Source organism: Dermacentor andersoni, chromosome 9, assembly GCF_023375885.2.
Source record: "Dermacentor andersoni chromosome 9, qqDerAnde1_hic_scaffold, whole genome shotgun sequence".
In the NCBI taxonomy this organism is placed as follows: Eukaryota; Metazoa; Arthropoda; class Arachnida; order Ixodida; family Ixodidae; genus Dermacentor; species Dermacentor andersoni.
Window position 1 is genome coordinate 10,172,575 of NC_092822.1, and position 21,486 is coordinate 10,194,060.

The 21,486-nt window shown below is 50.1% G+C and overlaps 1 protein-coding gene across 1 annotated transcript in view; it reads left to right on the plus strand.

Annotated features, from left to right (window-relative positions):
* The window catches only part of LOC126527018 (uncharacterized), a 164,596-nt gene extending 146,252 nt beyond the window's left edge, over positions 1 to 18,344 (plus strand). Inside the window, exons 4-5 of the mRNA XM_055068520.2 lie at positions 7,854 to 8,157; positions 11,053 to 18,344. Of these exons, the coding sequence (XP_054924495.1) occupies positions 7,854 to 8,157; positions 11,053 to 11,151 (403 nt within the window). The 3' untranslated portion in view covers positions 11,152 to 18,344. The remainder of the gene's footprint in view (positions 1 to 7,853; positions 8,158 to 11,052) is intronic.
* Positions 18,345 to 21,486: the final 3,142 nt, after the last annotated feature.

The following is a 21,486-nucleotide window of genomic DNA, read 5'->3' on the forward strand; positions in this document are numbered from 1 at the left end:
TAGCCTAAGGGAACCGTTTATTCAAGAAAAACCGAAAGAATGGCCGAGTAATGTTTTGTGAGTGCATTTTGTGAACAGATGTCTGTGCGAAATGATAGGGCAAGAAAGGATAAGAATTAGCAATGAAAATGGTTGTGATGTGAAGTGTACTATAGTGCGAGTTTAGTGCTGGGCGTAGGTAAAAAAGAAGCAGAATATGGTGCACGGCGATTTTCGAGAAAGCAAAGTCACGGTCCAAGATTTTCGTTAGAAGTAAACAGCCTGTTGGCTGATTATTCTCCTGGTGACTTCGTCTGCAAGATTAACTGCGCGCTTTTTAGCTTCACGCATCTCACTTCACCCACCCTGGAGAGTTCGCGTAATTCCCGGTAAAGTACAAGAACTGTGCTGTGCCGAACCAAAACGAACTTGCTACCTCGTGGTGCTCAAGAACTCTGGGAAATTGAGTGCCAGTACACACTTCGTTCTTACAGTTCAAAAACGACTCTTTCTATCTTTCTTTCTTTATTAATTTATTCAAGACATTGCTTACAAAAAAAAAAAAGCAGTGAACGTGCCTGACTGGGCCGCGCCACCCTTGGCAGCTGCGGTCACGGAACCGCATAATGCAATGCCAAAAAAATATAGAATATGATGCGGAAGTTTGAAAGATGACAAAATTTAGACATCAATAAAAGAAGTTTGGCATGAATAACATATGAATACAGGTACATACAGGTACATGATACAGGTATGTCGAAACACTAGTCGTCTGGGTACAGAACATATATCGTACTTTCACAATGAAAGCAAAGACTGGCAGAGTAAACGGAAATCAACTAAAACAGCTAAATTCACAACTCTGAAGAAGGACAATGACGTCCTTCCTTAGTCCTGTGTTCGTACCGTCTCCTGCGTTATGTATACGTGTGACATGAGCTGGCGTGCTTTGAGTCTGCATCGCTCTCACTGAGCACATCTCTAGGCATTGGATAGAGTCGTACTGGTTACCTTCAACTATAGGCTGTATTCATACACGCGTGTCAAACCCTTTGGTATCAAGTAGTGAAGTGGGAGAAAAAGAAAAAGTATTGCCTGAATGTCTACGCGGTCGTGGCCGCGGATGTTCAGTGTGTTCTATAGGCGCGAAACGGCCGCCTTCTAAAACGCTGCATGATTCCATCGTTGTGTCGGGAGTAAGCGATCCACAGGCCTGGAAGTCATGGATAGAATTTCCTGCTTGAGTCCGCTCGGTGCTCGAAATGACGCTGAAATGCTGTACAATGAAAACATTGCCCAGCGTATAAGACACCGACGCAGAAAAGAATGTCGTGTATAGACGTGCACGACGGTGCGCCGCTACCAACCGATTTATTGCAGGAAATTCGTGCCTTTCAAGCATCGCAACCACCTTTTCTCTGTCATCGAATACCCTGTCTCGCGTTCGTTTGCAAGGAATTTTTTTAGGCGATAGGCCAACCGGCGTGACGCTGGCGCATACCTCTTTGGCAAGTTTGATAAAGTTCGCTTCAATTATTTCACGCGCCTTATATTGTCCTCGTGGCAAGCGAGCAAAACAGCGCAATCAGCAATTTTGGTGAGAGGGGAAAGCAGGTTTGGGCACTTAGAAAGGCACGTATTCTCTTCGGTACACTGTTGCGGCGTTAGGCTATCTCTCGAACCCGGCTCCGTATGGTAGCTTGGTGGAGACATCGGGTTGAAGAAATCAGAAGCTTGGAAGATGTGAAAACGATATATAACCAACAGGTTTGCTGGCACTTGAACAAAACTTATTTACATCGTTGAATAGGTAAAACAGAAAAAATATCGTGTTCAGCCACGAGCGTCTGGATGAGCCTCGTTTTCATGGCCCAGAGCAGCTTCTTTTCTCTCTATACCGCCGTGATAACCCCTCTGTTCAAACACTCCCTCCTGGCGGTAGCCTAAGACACAGGTCGCAACCCACCAGGACGACAGCCAATGAAGAAGCACTTACAACACTGTCGCAGACGGAATATAGGACCGGCGACCCCCCCCTCCCAATTTACAGCGGGCGCAACAGGGGTCTGGCTGTGGCTGTGACGCCCCCACTGCAGAGATCTTTTACTCCCAGCTGGTCGTCTCCGCTGCTTCTCAGTAAGCACCAGTTCGTGGCGGCTTTCTTCCGGGAAACGTCCACGAGTCCTTCGCGTCGTCTCGGCCTCCCCTGGAGTGGCAACTCTGTCTTCCCTTTGTGGCGCTTCTTCTCTGACGAAGGGCGCTCGTTGCGGAAAAATTAGCAGCGCCCAGCATCGCGTGGGAACGGTCTTCCGACTATCTTCCTAGCGTAGTTCTGGCATTCGACTTTTGCGCGTGACAAACACCATGTTGTCTACTGCAATCATAACAATACCAGTTGTAAATGGTACACCGCGGTGTCTCCCGTGCTTTTCAAGCGGCCGTGTCAAATGAGCTACAACGTCTTTGTTATAGTAGTAGTAGTAGTAGTAGTAGTGTTTATATAAGTAGTAGTAGCAGCAGAGCGGTGACTTCTTGGCTAAGTAAACGTCTTAATTAAATCTTATTTACACACTTAATTATAAATTTGAAATATTGGCAAAAAGCACATTGTCGCCGGTTACGACACAAATCTAAATTGTTAATATCATTGTAGTTACAACTTTGTTAAGAAAACTGACAATGAAGCCGTACAAAACATAGGGGAATTAATTATCTTCAATTGAAACGTTGAAGTAATATGTAAAGACATACAAATATTAAGTCCTTATTACTTCTACATTTCGAATAGAAATAATTATTTCACCTATGCTTTGTATGGCTTTGTTGACTGTTTTCTTCATATATATAGTTGTAACTAAAAAAAAATTGTGCCATATGAGTACCTTCATTCTTTCCGCTAAATGAATGAAAGATGATGGTTGGTGAAGGGAAACTCTTCAGCTACTTAGCACTTGGAGTGGATCTTTTCTAGAGCGAACGCACACACACACACACACACACACACACACACACACACACACATATATATATATATATATATATATATATATATATATATATATATATATATATATATATATATGTGTGTGTGTGTGTGTGTGTGTGTGTGTGTGTGTGTGTGTGTGTGTGTGTGTGTGTGTGTGTGTGTGTGTGTGTGTGTGTGTGTGTAGGTCTTCTGAAGAACGTTATTGTGAAAATTTCGTCAAATTAAGGCTACGGGCAAGCCGCACGTATGTGCTTAATGCAAGCCGACGTCAACCACCCGTCGGGGTCACCGCACGTATGCACGCGTGTCGGTTATAGCCGGGCGTAACCGTCAGCACGGACACGGCAGGCTTGCTCTCGCTGCGACCCGAATCCCCCACTTTTTTTTTTACGGCCATCTCGGGTGCTCAGCTCGTTGAGCCCTGGTCGATTCGTCAACGTGTTGCTGCCGCAAAAAACAACGAAAAAAAAAAACACACACACACACTCAGATGCACGCACGAAAAAAAAAGGAAACAATGACAAATATTCGGGCGCCGCGTGCGTGACGCGCTCTGCAGTGCACCTATCGATCGAGTATCGACTGTCGCGAAGGCACGGGGAAACCGGTGTCGACTAAAACGAGGACAACGTTCGTTCGTTACCCACCGTGGTTCGCGACGGCGCAACGCCATGCGCGGCAGGCACCTTTTACGCGCCATTCGGTCGTCACCCGCCTAGTGGGAAAGGCATTTCTCGGTGTTTGTTCTTTACCGTTCTTTTTCTTCGCTGTATACGTTGATCACAGCCGATGTTTATTATCGAGACAAATCGCATTTCATTGAGCGCAAAACATCATAAGGCGGCGGGTTTCGGCCGGTGTGTCGCATGGTCTCGCCGGTCGCGTAGAGCTCTGACCGCGCTAGTTTTCTTCTTCTCCTTTTTTTTTTTTAATGGGATTTTAAGTGATAGTATTGGTTAGCCCGAAGGCTTGGCATATATATACTGCTTCAAGTTTAATATATGGGCAATGATGAAAGAAAGAGAATGAAGGAAAAGAAAGCACTCGCGCTGTTGCTCACACGAACTTGGCAGAGTTTACAGAGCCACACACAGGCCTATATCCCGCAGGAATGTTCGAAACACCTTGAAGCAGCACGCGATGACCAGGCCATCGCCACGGTCCAGAGGCCAGTGAAATTTGCGGTGAACGAGCGACTTCAGTGCGTGCAAAATGGTCGACCACGTCGTTAAGTCGACAGATCTCCACAGCTTCGCGCTGACCGACGGTGGGTAATTACGCGGGCTGACGGCGATTCGCGTAATTAACCGAGCGCGGTGGTGCGCGTTTTAGCGCTTCTGGCTTTTGGCATCGAAGTAGGTTGCGATCATTCGTTGAACACACTCCTTGGCGGGGTTGGTCGTTGAAGCAGCTGTACGCAGAGCACGCAACGCTGTTACATTTGTGAGTCGCGTCTCTTGGTTGGTTGGTGGTCGGTATACGCGACTTTTCCCTTATAGCAACGCCTAACAGGCCGTTACTGTAGACACACGAGCGCAGGGTCGTCCAGTCCGATGTATAACCAACATTTCTTCTCCTTTCCTGGGAATAAACGCGGCCCGTAATAACACCGATATCTATTAATAGAAGATTCATCTGAATGCCTTCATTGAATATCTAAGGTGCCATGGGCACTTGAATACTGGGGCCGTTTTATCAAACAGTTATTTTCATTTTGCATTCTTCTTGCTTTTCGTCGCTGGCTGGCAGGACGCCGCGCCTGCTCTATCGCCGGGATCGCCCAGTCGTTGCGATAGGTGAACGGGAAAGAATAAAATTCAATAAAATTGATGGACAAGATTACTTACACAACACGGCTTCTGGTCATTCGTCCCACGTAGCAGTGGGCGACCCTGTATGTTAGGCCACTGCGCTACACCGGAAACGAGCGACCGGTGCTTAGACACCTGAATCACATATAGCCGCCGTATATACCATCTTACGGCGCAACCTGAAGCGTTTGTCAGAAGACGCCAACCGGCAATTGAAAGCGCGTCCTTGTGCTCAGCGGCAGTCTCGGCCTCATTCACACCGGCCATTGGCAGGGGTCGTGCGATCGATCGCGACTGGCGACCAAGCAGCGACGTCGACCGATGTTCACACCGGCGCGCGCGACCTTCCCGTTGCCACACCGAAATATCTCCCGATTGGTGCCGTTCAGATCTGCTCGCAACGCCATCGCCACGCAAAATAAAGCGTCAACGTATACCGACGTCCAGTTCTTGCGCATCTAATTAGTCCAGAGGCTTTGCGACTGCAGTCGCACGACTAAAAATCGAGCATCGAGCGATTGACCCAAAGCTGTCGCTTTTTCGACCAAAGCGACTATGTTCAGCCAACTTAGTCGCGCGACCTCTGCCGGTGTGAACGAGCTCTCCTCTTCTCTCAGAATGGTCAAAGCGTTCCTGTCGTCGGAATCATGGCTTCGACCTGGCTTGGCTCTCATCATCGGCGCCGCCCCAAAAAAAAATCAACGCGATTACGTGCGCCGATCAGCGCTGTCCGTCGCCGCGAACGTACTCACACGAGCGGGTGTTTGTGGCGAGACGTCGGCCACGCAAGAGAGCGGCAATTTTCTGTCTCGGCATGCAGGCTCACCTACTTTTCTTGAAAAGAAAGCGGCCGCTGTACACCGGGCTACCACTTACCGGCGTGCCACGAATATCCAGCACGAAGTAAAGTATGTAGCACGCGACGCAATCGGGCTACGCGTGCTGCTTGTAATTGCGCTTTCTCGTGCGCGTGCTGATCGAGGCCACGTGGAGCGTTTGCAGAAAGTTGCAAAAAGAGCCAGGTTAACACGATATGTCTCAATGCGGCCATGGAAGGTTCGCATACGTTACGCTTGTTGCGGCTATTTTTACATCTCGGAAACAGATGTTGTGCCACGCTTGAAAATAGCGCCAGAGATGTGGACGAGAGAGAAGACACAAGCGCCTGTGTCATATTGTCACGTTGTAGTGACTGTGTAGTATCAAACACTTCCAAAAGAGTGATTTAAGACTTTAGCTCTTTATAGGGCGAACTTTTACCCTTAAAAACAAGCCACGTTTAAACACGACGATAGCGGCCAACGCAGCGCGTCGGTCGCAGAAATCTGAACCGACGAATCAAGTACGTCCGTTACTTATACTCGTGTCACCATTCATTCCAGAGTTATCGACGGTGCTCGCGTGCATTGGAGAATGCACAATCCAATTCGCGTCGCGCGCGTGATTCGAATTGAAGGCTGAAGACATCGGCAACGACAAGGAACTGTCGAACGCAGTTGACACGTTATGCGCCGAGCGATGATTGGATAAGATGGATAATCCGGCATAGAAAACGATCGACAAAAAGCAAAACAATGTACACGTGACACACGGCCCTTTGAATTTTTGTTAAAGAAAAAAGAAGAAGATAAGAAAATCAATTTGGAAGGGTCCCTATAGCCGTGGTCTGCGCTTTCTGTAGATACCCGATTTCGTCGTTTGGAACCGCGCACCATATTGAATGAATTGACTTGAATTCCGGGGTCTTACGTGCCAAAACCACTATTTGATTATGAGGCACGGGGACTCCGGATTAATTTTGACCACCAGGGGATCTTTAACATGTCCCCAATGCACGAGGCACATGTGTTTTTGCGTTTCGTCCCCATCGAAATGCGACCGCCGCGGCCGGGATTTGATCCCGCGACCACGAGTGCAACAACCACAGCAGAACTAGCGCTGTGACGGGACAACGCTAGTCTTGTTTTGATTGTGTTCTTATCCACTTCCCACGGCGCTGCTTCGATGTGCACAGCACTTCCTCCTACAAAAGGGCACTAATTACTCCTTGTATTCAGTAATGCCGGCTAACTGAAGTACTTTGAGAAACGAGCTTTAATGAGATGCTGGAGATGTTAGCCTGGCGTTTCGCCTGGCAATACTTAGTAGTTCCTCCAAGTGGCTGCACTAAATAATCCAAACATTCGACCCAACGTATAGCGATACCGAGCGATGCCGGAATCTGAGGCCTAAAGCCCAGACCACACGTACGCGTGCCGACGCGCGCTTTTGAATTTACAAGAGACTTGGCTCACTCATAAACGTTTACTGACAGACATCGTTTCGTACTTTGTTATTGGCAGTGCTTAGAAATGCTGAAATATTATGAGCGCAATTGTTTTGTTTGTATAGTCGTTAGATCAGCGCCCACAGTTAAAAAACAAGAAAAGCACATTCTCGCATGACATAAAGCTGCCTCACTGAGTATTGATGATTCTACCACGCCGTATCTGTGTAGCCAAGTGCGTGAAAACGGGAGGCAGCCAAGCACCGGATATCTATCTGGAACAGATATCCGTGCTCGCGCCGCGCTAGGACGCGCGCGATCTGTCCTGCACCATCTCCTCACGCGTAGGCGCGCCGCAAGCGTACGTGTTGTTTGGCCTTAAGTGTGGCACCGGTTTTGGCCGGGTGTGGTACTGCGAACAGAAGAGCATACAGGCGATCCTCTTCGCCCACGTGCTCGGGAGCCGAACGGGAAAGCTTCCACGGGATATTCCCACGAAACTGAACCGCGAGCATTCCGGCATTCCTGTGTGCTAAAAGACAAAATGAAGAAACAGGTTCCTGACGCCCGCCCCTTTAGCTACCCGCGCCCTCAGATGGTGCCGGCAAGGTAGCGCTATCGCTCGTCGCAGTTGCCATAGTTTCGTCGAACTGGCTTCCGCCATCGCGCGTATGTCGTACGGGGAAGAAGGATGTCAGGGGACGTGAGCGAGTTCAAACGTCCGCAAACTTGAGTGTAATGCCTTCTCGTTGCCTCTAAAACGATTCCTTTTGTCGCCTCGGTGTTAAACTTGAGCGCTCTCTCGTCGCAGCACTGAAAGCGGCCTGGACAACCCATTCCGGCCCGATGGCGAGCTGAGCCGGGAGGCGGACACCATCGTGAGCCTGATCAAGGAGGGCAAGCCCATCACGCCAGTCAAGGGCGAGCCGGACGGCTTCTTCACCTCCCAGCTAGACGGCTCCGTCACCCACTCGTCCCCGCAGCAGAACCAGCAGCTGCAGGCCAACGGCGAGTCCAAGATCTCGCCCGCCAAGGCGCCGGCGCCCGTGGCAGCCGACAGGCCCGGGACGAACGGGTCCGCCGCGCCGCCGGGCGTCAAGAAGGGCGTCGTCGAGGTGCGCGCGCATCGACGCTCTTACGTCAGCGCGCTCTCTGTTCACGCAGCGAAGTGCATCGCACGGTTTTTATTAAGGGGCACATTTAGCTCGGAGGCTCCGATCTAAGTACGCGGGATCGGAGGAATCGTTTTTCGCCAAATTTGATGAGGTTTGTTACATTTAAATGAAGTTAAAGTATAGTGACTGTGGGAAGCGGAATTTTTGTTTGGGCTGTCAGCTCTTTGATAAAGATTGTCGAAAATTTCAGAAAACGATGCTGTCACATTTACAGCTGTAACTCAGAAATAAAAAAAAAAGCGATATTACAGTTCTATGACTATACACCTCATAATACAGATAAACTGGACAGAATTGGTGCATTATGCACCGCTCTTAAATACAGCGCTAACTTCTGGGTGGCACTTCTTCAAAATACTTGTAAACGTTCTAACGAATTCACCTTAGCTGTAAACTAATGTATCAAGCTTGTACACTTTAGATGCGCTAATGGGTTCGGTTTACAAAACTTCGATATCTGTAATTGGTGTAGAGTTGCGGATTTGTAAGCTTCGTGCTTCTGTATTTTTATTTGTTAATTCACCTGTATTCGCCAGTTTTTGGAAAAAAATCGAAGCCCTAAATCAAAACTCTGCTTTCTAGATTCACTATGCTTGAAATTTCTGTTTCGAATTCAACCAATTTCATTCAGATCAGTCCAGCGGTTGTCTCGTAAAAGTATATCCGCATACGTCTTACATGTATTTGAATCAGCGGCAACGTATAGTCGGCTCCGAGCTAAAGTAAAACTCTTGCTTGGGCTAGTTGGTTCATGCTTGAATGAGTAAAGGCAAGGCGCAAAAGACCAGGACTGAAGGACACAAACGACAGGAGGCACCGGTCCTGTCGTTTGCGTCCTTCTTCAGTCCTGGTCTTTTGCGCCTTGCCTTTACGCACCCGAGCGAAATCTCCTCTTCTGTGGTAAACACTTGTGTGTAAAAACCGTCTTATCGGTCCGACTACGTGTCGCCTTCTGTGGCTGTTGAAACTTGGTGAAAATTCGTTGGAAACTTGTTGGAAGCATGTTGGATATCTTCTTAATACGACTTGATGTACATCGAAACTGTGCGGCCCTACTTATATGACCGTAGTTGTGCCTCGACAATAGAGTTTTCAACGGGTTTCCAACAGATTGCAGCAATCCGAGCAACTATGTTCCGGGCGCATCATTCGACGTATCGGATGATTTCGAAGCACTTGCGTTTCCCACTCGAATTACGAGGCCTGCTTCGGCATTGGTGACTGACCAAACGACGCTCTGATGGTTCTCGCGCATTCGCACGATTGTGCTTTTAATTGGCTCACGCTAGATATAGCTCCCTCCACGGTGCCACGTTATTTTTGAACGGAAATAAATTTGCGCTTCAACAGGCTTGCAACGGGTCTGTCGTTTCAAAGGCGCACCATTGCATTTCCAAGGTACATGTCGGCGCTACAATGCCTTTCTGTGCAAGTATGTAAGCGTAACCTAAATTTTCGCTTGTTTACTGCTCCATCAAGGCTTAATTTTCCCCAGGCGTGCCCTATACTATCCGGCGACGAGAAAAACGGATCGAGCTCATGGCGGATGGATTGCGTCGTTTGAAAAGTTACCGCGCATGCGCGTCATGCACGGCGCCACTCCAGCCCAGCACACACTTTGATGACGTTACCTGCACGCAGAGCAAACTTAAAAGTGCTCGTGAAAGGGCGCTGTTCACGTGAGAAAAGCGCTACCGCAGGAAAAACAAAACTTGCTAGCTCGGCGCTTTCTATACGTGAACGGTGCTCGAACCCGTTTTTGCGTGAACAAGATCTTATCGTTGCTGATGGTTCGGTAGGGGGAAAACCGCGTGGAGCTCGTGCTGCTGCGAACGTGGCTTCTGCCTTTGCCCGGGTGCATTGGAGAGCGCCCGAGATTGTTTTCCACACGTTGCTTATCTAGAGAGAGCTGCTGTCAGCTTCGGTGCAGCTATGCCTCGGCGAACGCCTACTTGTCCGGTTTTGTTTACACGCAGGCAAATTGTGTGCGTAGATAAGTAGGGGAGCCTCATATGGGGCACTCGCGAAGTATGCCAGCTCTAATGCGGGCTGCAAAGGCAGTCGTGCACTTTTGACTTCCATCGGTGCGATCAAGGAAAAGTTCGGTGTTGTGACCAGCAAGCGCTCTCAAACGTGAGACGGAATGGTTTGGGTGAACGTCACGCTTTGTAACTTCACGAGTTCTTTTCTTCTTCTTTTTTTAACTATTGTTATTAAGAGCTTTGTGCACGCAGGAACTTCTGCCGAAGCAAGGTAATACTGCGCGCCCGCTCCGCTTGCAGCACTCCGATCATAGTTTTAGAAAACCCTATCACAAGTTTTTCGAACCGCCTGTCGGCTGCACCAGAGAACAAAGGTTGTGGCTTCCTTTATTTGTTGAGACCGAGGCTTAGCATAGGTGGCGCACCCGTTGCCCGATTTATCTCAGTAGGACGCCTTTAATTGGAGCTAAAATTGTACAACGCTGCACTGTAGTCCTTGACGAGTGCACTGGGCGTCTATAGCGACGACACACACCCTCGAAGTCGCTCATTCTCCCGTACCACATGCATCTGTTTGGAACTGCCACGTAGCGTGCGCAAATGTGTAGCACGAAGCTGACTGTTGCAGAACTGGAGTTTGGTAAGCAACGCTGGTGCATAGTTTCGTCAAGTGCCGCTAATATCCGTGCTGATCGGCGGCAAGATCGTGCCAGTATGGCCGATTTTGTCGAATCGCAAGCTGCCTGCTTTGGCGCTGTGTTCAAGATTCAAAAATTGGCAGGCCCGTCGTGATTGATAGTTCGAAGTGACTCGGCTTGTGCTCGAACTCGTCCTTTTTCTCGCCCCTCTGCAGGTGCAACATGGCATCGTGGTGCCGCCCTCGGACTCCTCCACCGTGGAGCAGGTGATGATCAAGAAGAAGCCAAAGTGCAAGTGCTGCGTCATCCAGTAGGCGCCGTTGGGTTGTGGACACTGTGCCGGCGGGCGCCGACTGCTGCTTCGCTCTGTGCCTCTACATGGGTGTCTCTCTCTCTCCTATCTCTGTCGCGCTGTCTTTGGCTTCGTCGATTTTTTTTAAATATTTTTTTTATTTATTAATCCCGTAGCTGAAGCTGTTGAGCAGCCGATGGACTAGGGCGGTCCCTGCGGGCCGCGCCGACCAAGCGGGAGGTGATGATGTCGTCGCCGTCGTCGTCAAAGTGAAAATGCGTCGTGTTTTTGCGATCCGAGCGTGCCTTTGACCACCGCCACTCCTCCAAGCTTGTGCGAGGAGCAAGGGCTCTTCTCCCAGTGAATATCCGAACCCCGGTTATGTTCCCGAGTGTGCGACGCCGCAGTCGGTATGCGTGGCTTTGTCAACCGTGATTCCGGTGACACATTTTCGCGAGCGGTCGAGGGCGTAGCTGAACGCTGGGTTTAACTTTTGCGAAGTCTTACGGCTAGTTCTGGCTTGGCGATTGCGCGGAGACAGACATTTCGCGAATGTCCGCCAATACGGACACGAGAGGCGCTGCCGTTTCCCCTTTCTGCGAGGCATACGCGGAAGTCCCGAGCTCGTGGTTCTTGAGGTGGTTCGCCTGCACGCACATGTCGTTGTGCCGACAGTCCTGGTCGAAAGCTGAGTCTTGTGATTTTGGCACGGATGTGACGGTTCGTGGACAACTTGAGATGCTCCCTCGGGAGGGTTTTCTTTTTTTTTTTCGATCGCTGCTGAATTTAGTCCCGCGAAGCCTCGCTGGTACCTTGAGACATCGTTGTCTTACGTGAGCGTAATACGAAACCATGTTCACTCCATGATTTATGCCGATGCATTGACGGCTTATCACGAAGTTTGATTATCTTACGTGGTGCTTCCCTCTTGCGGGACACTGCGCCGCGCCCTCACGATATCATAACGAAGCAGATAGCAGCTGCCGCTAAGCAGGCCGTGACGAAACCGCGTATAGTACAAGGTGTGTGTGTCTTCGGCACCTTATGAGAAAGCCCACGTCCAAAGTACGAATCTTGAGCCTCCGTTCTGCAACGCCGACGGGAAGAACGCTGGTGCGGCGCCCCGGAACGAAGCAAACGGCGGACAGAACCGGTGACCGCCAAGGTCAGAGGGGCCGCGCGATCATAATCGTCCGAATCGTCGTTCAGCACAAGCCAAGGGGGGACCAGGCTCGGTACTGGCTATTTAGTTCGCGCGCGGCAAGGCGTGAGCCGACCTGGAAAGGTCTTTTGGGACTTCAAACTCAGTGGGCGCCGCCGTAGGCGAGGCACGGGAGCAGAGAGGAGCGGACGACGAACATACCCTCTCAGTCTTGTACTGTATGGGGCTGCGTGGCTTTGCATGTCGTAGCCCCGGCTCGACGCCTTGTTTCGGATTTCGTCGGCAGAGAGGACTCGGGCCAGGCCACGACTGCCGTGTGATATATGCAGTTCTTCCGCCCGCCCATTGCTTTCTCGTGCCCCAACGTGAATTTCAAGAGCCGGGCAACCTCGACACGCGATGTGTTTATTCTACGCGTCGTCGAAAGCGACATGCGCGCGACGTGTACGTATGTATTACCTTTATTTTAGAGACGGAGAGGGCCGTGGGTTGCCAACTAAAGTCGCTGGACACTGGAAAGTCGAGGGAGTTCGATCCCCGTGCCGACGCGGAGAAGCGTCGAAATGTGCACCGTGTGTATGGCGGGCGCCAGAGAGTTCCTTCGGAGGAACGCGCCAGTATTAAGCGCTGAATGGCTTCCCGTTGTATTCGTGAAAAAAAAAAAAGAAAGAGACGCCGCACTTCGATTATGGGTGAAGACTACCTTGCTAGAGCTTTCCTTCGGGCTGCAAAAATGTTCAACCTGCTTCCGAAGCAAAGTGTTCCTTTCTTGGTGGGAATGGGAGCCGCGCTTGGAAATGTAGCAGCTAGTTGTAACACGCGCCCTGAGTTGACAACCCTGTTGCCGAAGCAGGCGCGCGATGTCGCGGCAGCTCTTCGTTGTTGCTGAGCAGACGCTGTCGTCGCAAGATGTACCCTCGCAACCCGTCGACTTAATAGAGCTAGCGTCGGCCTAGCAATCGCTCCCCCCGCCATGTTTCGAGCGCAGTCCCCGAAATCTATATACATCGTGTACCGCCGGGACAGCTACACGTAGCACGCGGCGGAACCTCGCGCTACTTTCCAGTGCCTAGCGACTTTACTGCCAACTGACCCTCCCTCAAGACTCGCGCATCACCGTCTAGCGCGTATATGCGACGTGGAACACACAGACACAGTTAATATATTTTGTCCTGCTTTGCGTGTTACCGTAGGTGTAAATAAGGCAGCACACATTATGTCGGGCACCATCCCCTCCTGGCCACTCCCCATTTCCCCGTGTTCTAGTTTTCTCTTGCTTCCTCCATCTTGAGCCCGCGTGCAGTACATACTGCGCTGGCACATGGAACATAAAGGGCACGGCTACGCTAGCGGAATGACGCGCGCCGAGTGTGTTCGGCGAAAGAGCGCAGTCGCGTCGGAAGGGCCGCCTCGTTTAGTCGCGTGACTGGGCGAACATCCCGCCTGCGCAAGCGGCCCGGTGTGCATTCAACTGCTCCCTGCGCTTTTCTTACGATTCCAACGAAAGCGATGCGGCATCGATGCAGAAGTTGTATTCCTTACGAACGGCCCGGTAAAAGCATCGCTGTGGTACGGCGCAGCGGGCATTGGCTGTGACTCTCGACGGAGTGTAGAGAGAGGGCGGTATCGTTCCTCGCGCCGTTCGGCCACAGGTGAGGGAATCGACCGCACCTCGTCGGTCTCCGCCATTGGCGGCGCGTCGCACACCGCCGCTCAGCGGCAGGTGAACGTTGCCGCGCGCGCGTTTTTTCGCGAGTGTGACCGTTCCTGTAATATTACGGGCTCCGCGGCCATCATGCATTGTAGCAGACACGGTGGCAGAGTGTACAAAGGTGTTTCCTTCTCTCCCTCGGCTTCCCTTCCTCCTGTAGGTTCCATTATTGCAAATGTCTACAACGTCCTTGATGCCCTCTTTTTCGTCTTTCCTTTTTTGTTCTATACCGTTTCCCCCGTTGGCTGTTTTTAGTCGCACTTTTAAAAGGAGTTGTTTTCGTCGAGATGGCCCGTCGTAGGACGCCGCACATGGGCGCGCCCCTGACGTGTGGCAACGTGCCTGTTCCAGTCGCGCCGGCTTGTATACGTGCAGTCTATTTTAATTTAAAGCTCTCAGCGTATGCTCTGAGAGAAATAGAATATTATTTTTTAAATTATACCTCGCCCGTGTGATTTTAATGTTGCAGCTTTATTTCTTTAACTTTCGACGACGCGTGGCGTTAGAGCCACTCCACAGACGAGTTGTAGGCCTACGCACGAGCTCGGCATATAACGAACGTGCAGCTAAGCGCCATTGTGTGCAACCGTGGTAACGTTCTCGTGTTAGCTTCCCGGTGTATTTCGGGCGGTCGCACTCGCCTAGACAGTCCATAAAGTCACCATCAAATTTTGCTTTCTGTGGTAACGACAGAAATTCTTGCATTTTGAAACGTACCGCTGTCATTGCGAAATATATCCTTGTTGAGCAGCAAATAATATTGGAACGTGATGTCACGAGAAAATCAGTTTTGTTCTAGCGAGAGCAATTCTTAAGTATGATGTCTTGTCGTGACAGATCTATTTTATTCTCGGCAAGATATCGCGCTTACAGCAGCTATTCTCGTCGTATTTTGGGACGTCTCCTGTTGTAATTTTCATTCGGGTGTCGAACACGAAATGGTTTTTATGTTGCCTAGCTGAAGAACGTGACGTCACGAACATGCGGCGACGTTTTTCTAACCAGACGAGAGGGCTGTCCCCAGTTAGAGGGCTTTCGTGAGCGATCACGTGACCATGATTGGTGCACTTAGGATGAGTTCGAACGGCATCTGTTTTCTCCCAACATAGGGACACTCTTTTCTTTTTCACAAGCTTTCCGCTGTAAATTATTGCCTAAAGTGATGAGTAGCGAAAAGTAAGCGGCGAGCCCGTGCATGCGTTCCTTGCGCTTTTTGTTTGTGAAGGATGTTTCGTCATTAGCCAGCGACTGTCTGAACCGCTTCTGTGATTACGGACCTCGGGCCCGCGCCCTTCAAGGCTGCCTTTTTGTTACCCCGCGTGGCGGCGCTTCGTTTACCTAGAAGTCGTCTTTAGATCTGCGCTATCCGCGGGTTGCCAGTTTGCATCACCCGAACCCGTTTGACACCTTTCGCGGTTATTCAATTCCTGCGGTATCAAGTCGTAGCCTGCAGGCCGTTCGACGTCGTTACGTTTCGGTCGCCGTGTGTATAGGTTGGACACGTTTTTTTTTTTTTTTTCTTTTCCTGATGAGACCTACATCCTTGTCCGATGCTTTTACCGGAAGCAGCTCGCAGGGGCCCATCAGCTGTGTCCAGCAATAACGCAATGCTGCCAGTTGGAGCGGAACTCACTTCACGATTTTCGGTTATCTCCTGCGACCAGTTTTCGGAAGTCGTCGGATGTGGCGCCCCCTGTAAGCTGACATCGGCTAGAAGTTGCACACTGGCGGTAACGATCGACGGCGACTAGATGCATCTGTCCACGAGTACAGTGACAGTTCTGCCTCCTCTAGAGTCTGGGTCAGAGTGCCAGTCTTGGTTACGGGAACTGTGAAGGGGCCTCGTGACGAAGTCACTTTACGTTCAAATCGCTTGGTCGCGAACGATGAACCGCTTGGTAACTCCAAAGCTTCGCGCTGCTGCAAGGGCACATGTTGGCATGCACCTTTGTCTCGTATCCTCCGCAGTTATGAAGACTCCCCCCCCCTATTGCAAAGTTGGTTTTCATTGCACCGAAGCGCGCGTTTGTTGATGAGTCCCAGACTCGTGAGTCGCAGCTGTAGTTCCACGCAGTGTAATTATACTCGCGGACAACTCTGTGGCGATGAATGGAAAGCTACGATGGGCACAGCGCGCACAAGCAAGAGTGCCCCTGAACAAAGTCCGACAATCTCATCCGCGTTAGCTTAAGCTGTGGGAGAGAAGCATAATCATCTTATTTACAACAGGAAAGTGAGGCAAAATATACCACTGACTGTAAAATTTGAGTTATTTCTCGCTTTTATTCTTCTCTCTGCTTTTTTTTTTTTTGCTTCCGCATTCGGGCAAATGCGGAACTGTCGCACGAGGTAGCTACGCTGATTCATGTGAAATTCTCGCTTTTATTCTCTTTTGTGCATTTTTTTTTTTTTTTTTTGCTTCCGCGTTTGGGCAAATGCGAAACTGTCGCACGAGGTAGCTACGCTGATTCAGTATACGTCCGAAGGGATCAAGAGCGCTGTGAAACGCCGCCGGAATACTTGGCCCAGTAGCAGGTGCAGAAGCTCCGCCCCCGCGGCTTTCCCTTCTTCAGCACAGAAAGTTGTCCGCGAGCGTCGCTGCCGAGTGCGCCGTTAGAGGTCAGCCTCCGGTCCAAGCTTGCTTGCGTAGCAGCCTGACGACGACTATGTGCCGTGTTTTCCGCCGGTGTCTTTGGTGTTACCGAACCGGCTTACGGTGACGTGTGGGCTTCATAGCCCAACGCATATTTTTTTTCTGTCGTAAAATCTGTGTGATTGTGCGTTTGGCTTATAGGGAGACTGGCGAGTGTCAGAAGTGCACGCAATCTTGCAAAGGTACCGTACGAGAGGGTCTTTAGAGATGTGAGAACATGCGTGTCGGTTTTGTACGTCCAGACTTGTCGGTTTAAGACATGGTGGGACACAAGCTGTGGATTGTGATGTCAGTGATTTGTATGTACAGCGTAGATGACAACGGGAACGTGTAGATTACTCTGTGTATTGACAAGGGCTGTGCCCGCTTCACAATTGGACAGTGCTTTTCCAGCGTCATTTGGTTTGTTCCGTCAGATCTCCTTGACACATCTTTTCAGCCGTCCTTTCAAATGGGAAGGGGGCGAAGTGTGTGAACGTAATTGATAGCGTCGTTCTCGCTGTCCTGCTCTTGCAACACGATCACGGCAAAGACTTAGATACAGCCTTTGTCGAAAGAAGCGAAGCCGTGTACGCACAACTAGGGCCGATACTGACACGTCTAGTTGACGCTAGATTGCATCTGCACTGCTCAAAAGCTCTGGAGAGAAAGGTGAACTCTCTACCCTCCACAACATCCTATCGCCAGAAGTTCCAGAGGCGCAACACGGCACATTAAGGAATCGACAACATCTATGGTCCTGCCGGCTTCGTTTCTTTTGACGAACGCTGTACACATATCGTTTTCTGGTGATCAAAGAGATGTCGGAATTAGTCGTTACCGCAGACTGTTCGCGTCAGTGGTATCAAATAGAACAACTCGCCTCTGGCGTTCACCCAGCTCGCCACTGGAAAGCCGTGACAAGACGGTTGTCAGATGTTCTAAATATGGGAAAGCACCATGTTTGCCGAACAATCATCGTAAGCGCATGTTCCAAGAAGTTCTACCCAATCGGCTAATCGTTATCTCGCCACTTACGTACCACCAGGTTGGTTAGGCGTTCGTTGTTGAATCCTTTCATTGCAGTACCCGTTGCTTTTAAACGTGAGGTACTACGGTAAAGCCTCCTTAAACGGAAACACGATGAAACTGTAACATGGTTAAGAAAATGCGGTGGTTGACTGCAATACCACAGATGCACCGAAAACACGCTCTAAGCGCATGATTTGTCATTGCTACTAATTTTTCTGCGACTGAGGCTTACCGTGTGACCAAAGTCACGGAGGTCCAGCCTCGCAAGTTACGTATGGTCTCGTACGTCGCTGCGTGTTTTTTTTTTTTTCGTTTGCTCTTTTATTTCTTAAACAGGGAGATCGTTTACGTTCCTCGTTCCTCTCCCTCTCCCTCTGCCTTGCGCACACTACGGTGCATGTGCACGAGCCTCCGCGAGGCAGTGGAAGTGGCTAGCGAGGCGTAAACGGCGATTTCAAGTGAAACTGTCTGAACAGCGCCGCATGTTCTGTGTGCGCTGTGTGAGACCATGTGGCGCTGCGGTGGTACCACGTGCGCAGCAACACGCTGTGTATGTATGCCGACGTGGCAGGGAGAGCGCAATGTTGCGGCTCGACGATGGGCCAGCGATTGTACAAAAACTTGAGACGGGCCCTTATGTAGGCTGGTCTGAATAAAAATGTGCACCTGCAGATGAAAGCGGCTCGTTGTGTTACTTTGTCAAATAGCTGCATATATTTCGGGAGTCCGGCGCCTACTCGTTAAAACATGCCTGCTGGACTGGTAGGGAAATAATGTTGCACGTTCCCCCACATCCAAGGCAGCTGGAGCCGCCTCACGACTGAAATAGCAGCTACGCTTCAACAAAGCACTTTGGCAGTTCCTGCGATAAGGAGTTGGTTCAGAAACGCCCCTCCTCTCCAGGGTCTTCGAGCGAATGGTGAAAGTACCTGATAGGTAACCATTGCTGAGGAATCCACGATTAGCTTTACTGGAGACATTAGCCTTCCGTGCAGACTCAGAGCCGGAATATCCAACGGGTCAAACGACCGCCAAGACGAAATCTCCAAGGAGATGGAACGTCTACTACTTGACATGGCGTACATGCAGTAGACAGAAGCGCTGTTTGTGATACCTTGTGGCGCTATGCAAAACAGCAACGTGTCAGGAAAGTTCACGCTACTTTTAAAAGAAATGTACGGTAACAAAATTTGTTGCAAAATAGCGCTTGTCCTGTGCTTCTGTGTCTATCTTCGGTCCCGTCTTGGAATTGCGCCTACCAGTATTCAGTTTTTCAAAGAAGCTTTGCGAACCTCGTCGAGTTTAGTGACCGTGGGTTGTGCGGCTTGGCTGCTCACTTGCCGAATAGGCCAACCAATCACAGCGGAGTACGTGCGCCGCTGGGTTCCTCGCACCATCGCCAGATGGCGCTGCCACAGCGGCGGCGCCGGCTGTGCGGGGGAGCGAAAAAAAAAAGACCAGAAAGCTCGCATTCGCGCAGTTGCACGGTAATAAGGAAGTAAACGCAACTTGTCGATAGAATAGATTCGAATTGGGCTACGCACGTATGCGCATGCTGCCTCTGAAACCATAATGCTTTCAAAACGGCCGTCGTACTGTCTAGTAGTCAACAACTCCGCATAACAAAAGGCTCTTTATATGTGTGCGCCCGCGCGCATGTGTGTACGTGTTCTCGTGTTTCGACTATTTATGCCCGCGCAAAAAGCTTCGCTGTATACAGATTCCAACTCGTTGGACCTGCTGCATTTTCTTCCCACCTGGTCAGTCGATGTACGAGTACGAGAGGTGAGTGGAATACTTTGAGCCCCACTGAAATCGATGAGGGTACAGGCCTTTTTTTTATCCTTGAAATTTTCAACATAATTTTCCTCCAACGCGACGTTTTCGGCAACGGTGATTCAATTATCCCCGTGGAAATTAACTCGCAAGGTTGTGAGCCCCTCCACGGCAGCGATATGAGAAGCCGTGGTCCAGCTTAGAAAGAGCGTGTTGGGGAAAAAATGGGGAGAGAAAGCTACAGATCCGATGAATATTGAGAAGTGGGGGAACAAGTTACACAGTCAATCACATATTTTTCTACAAATATTACTGGCACTGTGACGACGGGATCGTTCAGCTGATAGGAATTTTGGAATTGGTACACGGATTCGTCTAGATATTTGTACTTGCATTTGTACGTTGTCGACTATAACCTTCAAGAGGTGGTCTCGGTGACTGTCCGCACTGCCAACGCCCTAGAGGTGATGACCTTGGCCATCACCTCTAGTCTGACCAACGAGTACGTCACAATCATTGCTGACTCCCAGGCAGCTTGCCGTAGCTACGCGAGAGGCAGAATATCTTCAATCGCCCACTGACTCCTCAAACAAGCCTCCCGATTCCCGGACGTTGAAATAGTGTGGACTCCAGGACAAGAGTCCCTCTGTGGAAATCGGCGTGTGCACGCTGTAGCTCGAGCGCGGGCGCCACAAGAGAGGGATACGGCCGCATCAATGGAGCCCGTACCTTTGCAATACAACGCCATACTACAACACCACAGATTGAACAGACGACAATACCCACCTCCACACAAGACCCTCTCGCGTGAAGACGCCGTAACATGGCGACAACTACAAACCATTACATGCCCCCATTTAAGCAGACTACACGCACTACACCCTACACTATATTCATACAAATGTCCCCTTTTTAACGATTACGCCTCTCTATATCACACCACATGGGCGTGCCCCAACGTGAAGGCCACCCCGCAAATACCCAACCCCACACCCGAGCAGTGGGAGGCCGTGCTCCCGACCGTGCTCTCGGACCCTCGTAACCAGCAGCAACCGGTGCGGCGGGCCCGGGGGACAGCAAGAGCCGCAGGAGCCCTGGACTAAGGGCGCCTCCCGCACAAGCAGAAAGACACCTGCTTGTCCTTTCCTTTTTTTTAATATAACTGTTTCTCCTCCTCCTCCTCCTCCTCCTTTGAACTTGTTGCTTCAGAAGACCTTACAGCGTTATTACTCATTGTCGTTCCAAATTTTCAGCCAGTCTTCTATAAACATAGTAAAGCAACTTAGGTCTCAGCGCACATACATAATTACTGCGAACTGTTGAGTTTATAACGCGGTATATTGTTAGAAAATAATCCCATTTGCAATGTCACAAAGCCGTCTGAAGCCAGAAGGGTGAAGTTTAGGCAAATCCGCGTATTGCCCAACATTCTCATGTTCGCTGAGTTGCCATACTTCAAGCTTCCGTAGACACTAGTTCCTCGTAATTCTTGTGGGAAATAAACTATATGACGTGAGCGGCAATTCGCAAATATTAAAATAAAATACGGGTTTTTGAAGGGATACTAAACAGAAAAACGATCTGAGCTACATTAGTCAATTACCCTTCCACCACACCAGAACGGCCACTGTCACCGCGAGAAGACGCTTCGTCAGACAGAAAAGACACGAAAGACTACGGGTGGCGACGCCGCTCCGAAATTCCCGCACCAGCGCGCCGTGACGTCACGCACTTTCATGTCGTCTGCTAGAGCTTGCGTTTATCAGTAAAAGTTTATCACACCGTATTGTAAAGCACCCGAACAAGGTAAGTTTCGAGAACTTTTACTGAACCGCAACGGCCGATCTAAGAAAAAAATATCACTACCCAAGCACTCCGTACAGATAGATGGTTAACCAGCGAAGCTGTAACTCTTTCTATTCCCCTTTCCCCCACCCCCAGTGTAGGGTAGCAAACCGGATGCTGTTCTGGTTGACCTCCCTGCCTTTCCTACCCTTGTTTTCTCTCTCTCTCTCTCTGTAACATGCGGCCCCGGTGTTTATCA